General features: G+C 38.9%; 2 protein-coding genes across 2 annotated transcripts; one reads left to right on the top strand and one right to left on the bottom strand.

The window, feature by feature from the left end:
- The first annotated feature begins 766 nt into the window (after window positions 1–766).
- Window positions 767–4,572, top strand: LOC144572144 (serine/threonine-protein kinase SAPK10). Its single transcript, XM_078321580.1, has 9 exons — window positions 767–1,275; window positions 1,687–1,761; window positions 1,891–1,992; window positions 2,303–2,356; window positions 2,455–2,547; window positions 2,779–2,871; window positions 3,209–3,313; window positions 3,624–3,722; window positions 3,809–4,572. The coding sequence occupies exons 1-9, from the start codon at window positions 1,099–1,101 to the stop codon at window positions 4,103–4,105; spliced, it is 1,095 nt and encodes a 364-aa protein (XP_078177706.1). The 5' UTR covers window positions 767–1,098; the 3' UTR covers window positions 4,106–4,572.
- A 220-nt stretch (window positions 4,573–4,792) lies between these two features.
- On the bottom strand, window positions 4,793–9,154 carry LOC144572142 (putative disease resistance protein At4g33300). The gene is made up of 6 exons (XM_078321578.1): window positions 8,700–9,154; window positions 7,971–8,391; window positions 7,108–7,502; window positions 6,450–6,808; window positions 6,014–6,225; window positions 4,793–5,854 (listed from the first exon to the last, which is right to left on the bottom strand). The coding sequence occupies exons 1-6, from the start codon at window positions 9,000–9,002 to the stop codon at window positions 5,022–5,024; spliced, it is 2,523 nt and encodes an 840-aa protein (XP_078177704.1). The 5' UTR covers window positions 9,003–9,154; the 3' UTR covers window positions 4,793–5,021.
- Window positions 9,155–9,686: the final 532 nt, after the last annotated feature.

Here is a 9,686-nt window from a genome sequence, read left to right as displayed (position 1 = left end):
AGAGTTATCTCTTTTATCTCCGTATCTTATTTTCTACCAGATAAAGTCATAGTAAAACTCATTATAATTTATGAAATAATAATTGTAACGTATTACCAAACGGGCAATAACTGTCCTTAGGGATCCAAATAATAAAAAAAAAACACTTCTTTTCTGAACTTTTAGACTCGTCGTTAAAACCATCTTAAAATCTAAAGTTTATTAAATTAAATGGAAAGTAATTTGAAACAAAATTAACACTTTTTTGATTAAATAATTTTTTTTCATTAAGTTTTTCTTTAAAATTAATTACAAGATAAAGGATTCACAACAGCTATAACACATTATTATTAGTAACTAGATATTACTAATGACTGCACGAAATTTTTTTAGAAACCATAAATAAAAAAATAAATTTTACCAAACCAATTTGATTGTTTTGTTTTTTACAAAAACCATAAGAACCGAGATGTCATTTCGGTAATTTTTCTTTTATTTGGACCGAATTGCCGTTTTCATAGATTTCGAGAAAATAAAAAGTTGAAAAATTGTAAAAATACTTGAGACCGAATTGTAATTTTGGTCTCAAAAAAAAAAAATTTCGGGACCAAAATGACATTTTAATTCTTATAATTTTTGTAAAAAAATAATCAAGTTGGTTTCATAATTATTTTTTCTAACTATGGTTTATAAAAAAAAAAGTTCCGACTGCACTACATGTCTACATGACAATGTAATTCTGGGGCTACGGGAACTCGTAAACCGGGTCTAACCAGGCACTGCCGCTTTCTCTCTCTCCCCTTTTTTTTCTCTCCCTTTCTGGGTGGTCTCTTGGCGATAAGAAAGTAAAAGCAGAGTCACGCAAAAGCGCACCTCTTCCCTTCTCTCTCTCCCCAAACATCACTGCCCCGGTGCCACCACTCCCAATCGCAGAACAAACCCTAAACCAAATCTTCTCTCTCTAGAATCAACCATACAACCAACAGGAGCTTCTATTTTTCAATAACCCCCATCCAACGAATCACAAGCGATCTTTACCTTCCCATTGATCAATCCCCGATCTGATCAGATCGGACGGCTGGCTTGGCGCCGTACGGCTGATTAGGAGGGTGAGGAACGATGGATAGAGCGGCGGTTACGGTGGGGCCCGGTATGGACTTGCCGATAATGCATGATAGTGACCGGTACGAGCTGGTACGCGATATTGGTTCCGGTAATTTTGGTATTGCCAGGCTGATGAGGAACAAGATGACTGGAGAGCTTGTTGCTGTTAAGTACATAGAGAGAGGAGAAAAGGTAAGATCAGTTTTTTTTGCCCTTCGTTTTATCCTGTTGCTCGTATTCTGTTTTGTTGCGATTGCATTGAAATGGAAATTAGTGCACGTTTGGGCCCGTTGAGTCGACTTGACTGGATTCTAGACTTCGTAAGTGGGCCTTCATGTGAGAGATATTTTAGTGTCTAATTTCAGTGTTGTCTTAAACTTTACTAAAGTAGGAAGCTTTTAGCAAGGTAATTTATAGAGTTTCTTAAAATTTAATCTGCAATGAAGCTTTCTCTCTCTTTCTCTTAGGTTGGATTTTTGATTGCTTATTAGTAATGTATAACTGAGCTAATGTAAGCACGAAAAATAAGAGATAAAATGATGTTTATTTAATTTTTTTTGCTGAAAATATTGTTTCACTAATATAATTATTTGATATCTGCAGATAGATGAAAATGTTCAGCGTGAGATAATTAACCATAGATCATTGAGACACCCCAATATTATTCGATTCAAAGAGGTATATTTCAAGTCATGAGACTACTGTAATTATTTGATTATTAGAACTGGGATTTCTCTCCATCCTGTACCATTATAAATTTTCACCATCAGTTTACAATTTCTCTGAGAAGCTTTTTGATCGTGCTAGGTAATTCTAACTCCAACTCATCTAGCTATAGTTATGGAATATGCATCTGGTGGTGAGCTCTTTGAACGGATCTGCAATGCTGGCCGGTTCAGCGAAGATGAGGTTTTTCAATTTGTATAAAATCCAGTTATTTTGTCACATCATGCTTGAAGTTTATGTCCTTTGCTGGAACTCAACCACGATTAAAAAAAGAAAGAATAATGTTTAAAAGACAGCCTGGAAATGAGAAAAATAGTACTCTTAGCAGCAGCCAGTACATTACTGATGATTACTAAAATAATACTGTCATCATTTGTCTATTTTTAGGCTCGCTTCTTTTTCCAGCAACTTTTTTCTGGTGTTAGCTACTGCCACTCCATGGCTTTACTGATGATTACTGAAATAATACTATTATCATTTTGTCTATTCTTAGGCTCGCTTCTTTTTCCAGCAACTTATTTCTGGTGTTAGCTACTGCCACTCCATGGTACTTTTTTGTAACTTGTGTTCATTTCTTGATGTTGAATGTTTTTAGTGAATTGAATGGTTTTTTATTTTTATGTTTCTGGTTAAATTTTTGTCAAGCAAGTATGTCACCGTGATTTGAAGCTGGAGAATACATTATTAGATGGTAGCGTCGCTCCTCGCCTGAAGATATGTGATTTTGGCTATTCTAAGGTACAATCTTATGCCAACATTAATATGATTACTACTAGACATAAGACGAAATACCAGAATGGAAAAGAGAAACTAACCAAACTAGTGGTGTTCGGGTTAGAAACCAACCAACGGTCATGGTATTATTTGGTCTGTGGTCTAATTTATTTGGTACTATGATCGGGCATTGCAATAATTTCTTACAGTAATTCGGGGTCATGTTCTGATACCACTTGTTGATTTATTTCCCAGTCATCTGTTCTCCATTCCCAACCAAAATCGACGGTTGGTACACCGGCATATATTGCTCCTGAAGTTCTACTTAAGAAGGAATATGATGGAAAGGTACAACTTCTCATTTTCTTAGGGTTTTCTTTAGCCTCTTGGCGTTTGCAAGTTCTTTACTAATTATTGATGCTTATTTCTGCCGAATAGCCGAAGGAAATATCCAGGTATCCTATAAACACTATTTAATTTCTACAGGCTGAGCTGTACGGTAATGAATCCTTGGAACTGTGCAGTATCAACTTATAGTCAACCAAGGAAAACTCAGAAAACGTACGCCTGGAGAATATATTTTGATTATTGAAGTAGTTATGATAAACCACACACACAGCAAAAGTAACAACAGCATATGAATCCTCTGGAAATAGTAACCTTAATAAATTTAAGTGACATGCAGATTGCTGATGTTTGGTCATGTGGAGTCACTCTGTATGTGATGTTGGTCGGTGCTTATCCTTTTGAGGATCCCGAAGAGCCGAAGAATTTCCGTAAAACAATTCAGGTATTATTTTTTTTTTTTCGATCTTTTGTTAAAAAATAAAAAGTTCTAATGAGAAGAGATAAGAAGATGATTTGGCTTAATTGGAATTGAGCTGTTAGTGCCAGTTAGGATCAGTATTGGTTATAATAACTAAGCCACCAGTCCCGATTAATCAGCTTAAACAGTTGAACTGCTACTTTTGTCTGTTAGATATATAGGTGCATAAAAGAATACAGTTTGCTTGGTAGTGAGTAAGCCACACCAGTTTGGTCAGGTTGATATTATAACCAGCTAACGATAAACTAAATCTGTAACTTTTTACATGATGCAGCGTATATTGGGTGTTCAGTACTCAATTCCAGATTATGTTCACATATCCCCCGAGTGTCGGGACCTCATTACAAGAATTTTTGTCCAGAATCCTGCTCAGGTTAGTTCCCTTGTCTAAGTTGTTTCTTAAGAAAAAGTGTAACAAAGAAAAACTTTAAACAGTCAACTTCCTTGTACACCTTGTAGAGGATAACGATCCCCGAAATACGAACCCATGAATGGTTCCTGAAGAACCTCCCAGCTGACTTGATGGATGACAGTACTATGAGTGCACAGTATGAGGAGCCTGATCAACCAATGCAGAGTATGGATGAAATTATGCAAATCTTGGCTGAGGCAACCATCCCTCCCCCAGGGGCCCGTGCCATCAACCAGTACCTCACTGAGGGGCTTGACATTGATGATGATGATGACATGGACGACCTTGACTCTGACCCTGACCTGGATGTTGACAGCAGCGGTGAGATTGTTTATGCCATGTGAGACATATTGGTCGGTGTTAAGATGGTTGATCCGTTGTGGATAATAATAAATTAATAATATTACTATTATAGAAGTCCTATTTGTTGTTAGCCTTTTGTTGCGGTAGCAAGGATAAAGGGCTGCTTAAGGGTTGGTGGCCTTAGAGGCTTGGCTTCGTTTGGTTTATTATGATATGGCCTCATTTTGTACTTGTGGAATCGTTATATTTGGGATCGAGCCGAGTTGCAACCTTGTGTTAGTCTACTTGTTTTGTCTGCATTATGCTGTTCATGTTGCTATGTTATCCTAAAGTGGCTAAGTTGATGCGGCGGAGTTCATATATTGCGCGTCAGCGAGGTGTCAATGCCAGCGATAATGATGAGATTTGGCATTCTTTTGCTCTGGTTAAAAACAACATGAAAGTGCTATGTTAATGTTCATGTAAATATATGCTGAATCTGAATGGAACCTATTAATTGTTTTCTAGATGTTACTGTTAGCGGCTTGCTATTTTTGTTAGATCTCAAGTGTTTTTTTTCCTGCTATTGTAGTATTCATTGCGTCTTGGCCGTTAACTTCTTTTCTCTTTGTAATGCTATAATGTACATGTATGAAGTTGCCCTTGTGCCTCGAGTGTTGAATTTTTGAACCCACGTGCCACGTGTTCAGTTTGAGAGTAGTGAGACACGAAACATTTACCCAAAATAGTTATTATCACGGAAAACTAAGACTGCATTTAAGTCTCCAACAAGACCGCAATATCAATGTACATTCCCCGGGCAGATTTTTAGCATACCTAGCTAAGTTGGGACAACGAACTGCATATAGCAGTACCACAAAAACTAGAACTGCATATAGCAGTACCACAAAAACTACAGTATATTTACATGTTCATAAGCTACATTAACTTTACACTCGTGCAGTTTAACAGCGGGTATCACTCAACGATCCAATCAAGGTTATAGCATTCTTCGGCGACCTGAACCCGCAAATCTGGTATCTCTCTCTCCGCCTCCTTCCACAATGAAGCCAACTCTTCATCGCACACCACATGTCCCAAAGATTTGAGTGAAGAGTATGATCTCGGGATACTCCTCAATTGTGAGCATTCTCTCATATCAATTTTTTCCAGGCTAATCAAGCGGCCTAATTCTTCTGGCAAATCTCTCATGTTAATGCACTGAGAAATATCCAAATACTTGAGACGTTTCAACCCGCATATGGATTGAGGTAGCCATCGTAAGGCCGGGCAAGCATATACCCGAAGAATTTCTAGAGAACTGAGCTTTCCTAATTCGTATGGTAGCTCAGTTAAATCATGGCAATTGGAAATGGTGATGTTTGTGAGAGAAGTAACCTCACAAATGCTAGAAGGTATCTCCTTGAGGTCAATGCAATGATCTATAGCAAGGTCAGAGAGACGCGGGAAGGTCATTGCAAGGTCCATTATGGATCCCTTGAGGCTATTGTTCAATTCACACTGCACAAGTGAGATTTTACGGAGTGATTTCAGAGGGATTGTGGTTTTGGGCAGGGGAGGCAGACGAATTTTCTCGAGCCAGAGGTTTCTGAGCTCGGGTAGAGTTTCGAAGGTAGAGAGATTTTCTAAGGTTGCACATGAGGTGCCATGGTTGATCAGGACAACGGTCTTGAGATTCTGCATTGTAGCAATAAATGGTGGTAGATAATATGTGCTGGAGGAGAAATTCAGGATTAGAACTTCAGCCTCTGGGAAGCACATCTCGAACCAATCTGATTCCTTCATCTCACCTAAAAATGCAAAGTCGATGTTATTTTAGCAACACAATAGTGGAGCCAGTTAAGTTATTTAGTGCTGAATGTTCCGAGATTTTAGTGTTCTCTAATTTTAATGTAAAACTTCGTGCTTTTCCTGGACCTGTATGCACTTTTTTATTCAAAAAAACCTACCTGTATGTATTGAAACAGTTTGAGCATCAAATTTTTGGTGCTTGTTTCTTTCCCATTCTCTTGGAAGCGCATCTTCTCTCCTTGGCATGACAAGCCGCCTCCTGTTGTTAACTGGTTCACGGTTTCCAATGTGAATAGCAAGGTCTCGCAAAACATCATGTTGTGTTACAGATAGCTCACTGTAGCTAGTATACAAGTCTCCAGCTCTATTCCTGAAACACAGTATATTAAAATCTAATTAATAAAACGTACTGGCAAATTACATCCATTGTGCTGTTCTTTTCTCTTTAGCATCATCTTAACAGAAATCCGGGTACAAATTAATTGTCTTTTTTTAATGGTTCATAGACCCGAACATATAGCGAGAAGGCAAAAGGGAACTGACTGGACTTCACACACCAAGTAAAAAATTGATATGAGACTGTTGATAACTTACTCTGCATCTTTTACCAGAGTCAAGAGATTTTTATTGGATAACTCGACCAACACAGCATATGCATCCTCCTCATCCAAGTCATGGATCTCCATCCATAAATTCATGAGCACAGCAAGCGGAATCTTTTTGTCCTCGGGAAATGAACCAAGGTCGAGGAAACATTCTCTGACCTTCCTTGAGAGGAAGTCCACGCTGGCAGCCATCCGCTCAAGCAGTCGGGTCTCATGTGGATCAGAGATGGACTCGGCCCGTGTGAGCCGGTTTTTCGCACCGACCCACATTTTTGGCGAGCTCTGGCCCCGCATAGATGCTGCAACAACCTTAAGAGCTAGAGGGAGCCCCTTGCATTCTGCCACCACCTGTGGTACAAATTATTGTGTCAGAGAAATAAAAAATCTTCAAGAGCAATTGGTGTTTCAACTATAGAGGTTCCAAGTATAAATTGGATGAGGTGCTTTTTGTGATTCATTATTTGTCAATTGTCATGGTAGGCAAATGTGCGTTTGAGTCAGTTACCCATCTACTAGCCCACAAAAAATTAAAATAGAAAGAAGCTAACATAGGTACGAACCAGGTATGTCGCCAAACCACAACAAAAATTACTGTGAGCAAAATATTGTTTAATGAGGCAAGTTAAATTACAATAAGGCATGTTTACCTGCTTGACAAGCTTCTTATCAGCCGTAGCTGGTATAGTATCCAGTTCAAATGCGATGCGGGAAAAAAGAGACAAAGCAGCCTCCTCTTCGAGCAATTCCATTTCGTAAGTGTCAAGTATTAAGGTTGGGTACTTGGACCTCGATACCACTAGTGTTACGCAATTTGGTATCTTTAAAGTTAGATCCTCTATCTGAGACGAATCCCATATGTCATCTAACACAACGAGAACTGGAACCTTTTCTCTTTGCATCAGTTGAAGTTGCCACTCAGGAATCTGGTTGTATGTGCCGATCACCATGTTCCCAGTAATTTTTTCCCACAAATTCATTTTCAGAGTTTCTAAATTTGGAGACTGAGATATTGTCTCAAAGTATATTCTGTCTTTGAAGAAAGCTGGAGAGGAGAAGAGACAAAGGAAACATCAGTACTCGGTTTGTCGGTACATAGCAAACAAATTTGCAATATGGTTTTTCAATTGGTACTATGGTACCAAAGTAGAATTTTTTAAATATAAACCAAGACAGAAAGGAAAACTAATAACAATAAAAAGGGAAAACTCAAGATCTAAAAACAATAGCAAACAATGGTTGTTACAGTAACTAGATAATTAAGAGAAAATCTAAATCTTGATGTGTTGAATTCTGTCATTGATGGCCCCTAGGCAAGAAATTCTAAGTTATAGATCACCGATGCATGAACTACAAACTGAAAAATGTACAAGCAGGCAAAAGATGAAGACATGAAACCCAAGCATAATAAAAATATGACCTAAGGACCAATAAGAAGAACAAAAAAACAAAAACAAATTATTGACAATGAGAAAAATCAAAGTGGAGGGGGCAAAACAGTCCTTTTTCATACCTCTAATCTCAAGATCTCTACAAATCTCTCTGGCAAGAGTGGTCTTCCCACTGCCACCAATCCCACTGATTCCCACAATGCCCCATTTCTCCCCTCTCTCTCTCATCAGCATCTCCTTCACTCTCTCTTTCCCAACTCTGGCCCCTGCTCCCACCACCAATTCCTCCTCTTTGGTGCTTCCCATAACCCCGAACTGCTCCTCCATAATCATCACATCCATTCCGATTCCGCCCTTTTGCTCCCCGACCACCGACCCAACAGCCACAGGACAAACTGCCATCGGCCCCAGAGCTGCCAGATCCTCGATCCGTCTCTCCATTTTGGCCATCCTCTGGTCTGATTCGACGCGTAGGTGGTGCACATCAGCCAGTGCATGTATCGGCATCTGCCGCTCTATCCACTTCCCAATCCACCGGTCAACCTTTCGTTGCATGGACCAAGTTTAGTGTTTCTTGATACAAAGTATCCCATGCCATTATTTGATTTACTACACTGGCTATTATAGTAAAGGAGATGTAACCGTAGGCTAAAATTATAATAAAATTATAATTCTCTTCCAAGAAAGTTGGAGCCAATTTGGATTGCATATTTTCTGAAAATAATTGGAACCAAAAACCAGGAAATTTTAATAAATCGGGCTCATTTAAAGTGCTCAAGTAATTCTGACATTGACCAATTATTATTATATATCAACATACTACTCAATTCTCATAGAAAAAAAAAAAAAACCTTCTCCATTTTCTTGGCAAGTTGCACCGAGCGGTACACGTTCCAGCGAGGCGACTGGGAGGCCTTGCGCGCGAGTTCTAGCGCCAGCCTGAGTTGATTCGCCAGTTCAGACAGCTGCGACTGGCGCGTCTGAGGCAACTCCACCCCCGAATAGCGTATCTCTTGCACGATGGGGAGAATCCCATCTACCGTCTGTTTGAGCTGCTCGGCAATCGAGCGACACGCGTATGCACGCCTGATCGCCTTGAGCAATTCCTTCGCTACCTCCGGTACTATCTCAGCAGTGATCAAGCTACTATCCATATGGATTCTCTGTTTGAATAGGAATATGATTAATGGTTTGGGTCTTGATTGGGGATTACGTGTTTAGCGGTGAGAAGAAGAGAAGGTAAACCATGGCTACTGCTTGCCTGCTACAATGGTCGCAAGAGGCGGCTCTTTGGATTTGTGTGTGTGTGTATGAGAGAGCATATATTGGCAAAGGTGTGGTCCCCGTTGGTTTGAAACTGGTTACTCCTACTGTACAACTGAGTGATATTGAATTCTGAGTCCATATCCTCTGAGGTAACAGAATATTACTGTGTAGATATTGACCGTTCGATCAAAATGAGGTTCAATCAGGACAGTGTAAATCTAAACAGAAACATTATGTTACCTTAGGTAAATGAATGCATTATATTATTTGTATAACTGAGTGAGACGAGAAAAATATAAAATGAGTTTGTGATTTTGATATTTCGTTCATACTAGATATCGTTGGTGCAAAACTGCAAATCGTGCACGTGGTGAAGTTCGCCGACGCTTAAAGTATTAATTTATAGTTACTTTGATTATAGGAGACATGAATTCATCAAGAAAATTTGTACACGTTCCGCAATTATTAGAGCATTATTAATTTATAGTTACTTGATTATAGGAGACATGGATTCATCAAGAAAATTTGTACACGTTCCGCAATTATTAGAGCATAATGATAACTTTAATTCA

This window comes from Carex rostrata, chromosome 20 (assembly GCF_964058835.1).
Source record: "Carex rostrata chromosome 20, lpCarRost1.2, whole genome shotgun sequence".
Classification (NCBI taxonomy): Eukaryota; Viridiplantae; Streptophyta; class Magnoliopsida; order Poales; family Cyperaceae; genus Carex; species Carex rostrata.
Note: the sequence above shows the minus strand (reverse complement) of the source record. Positions and strands in the feature narration are given on the sequence as shown.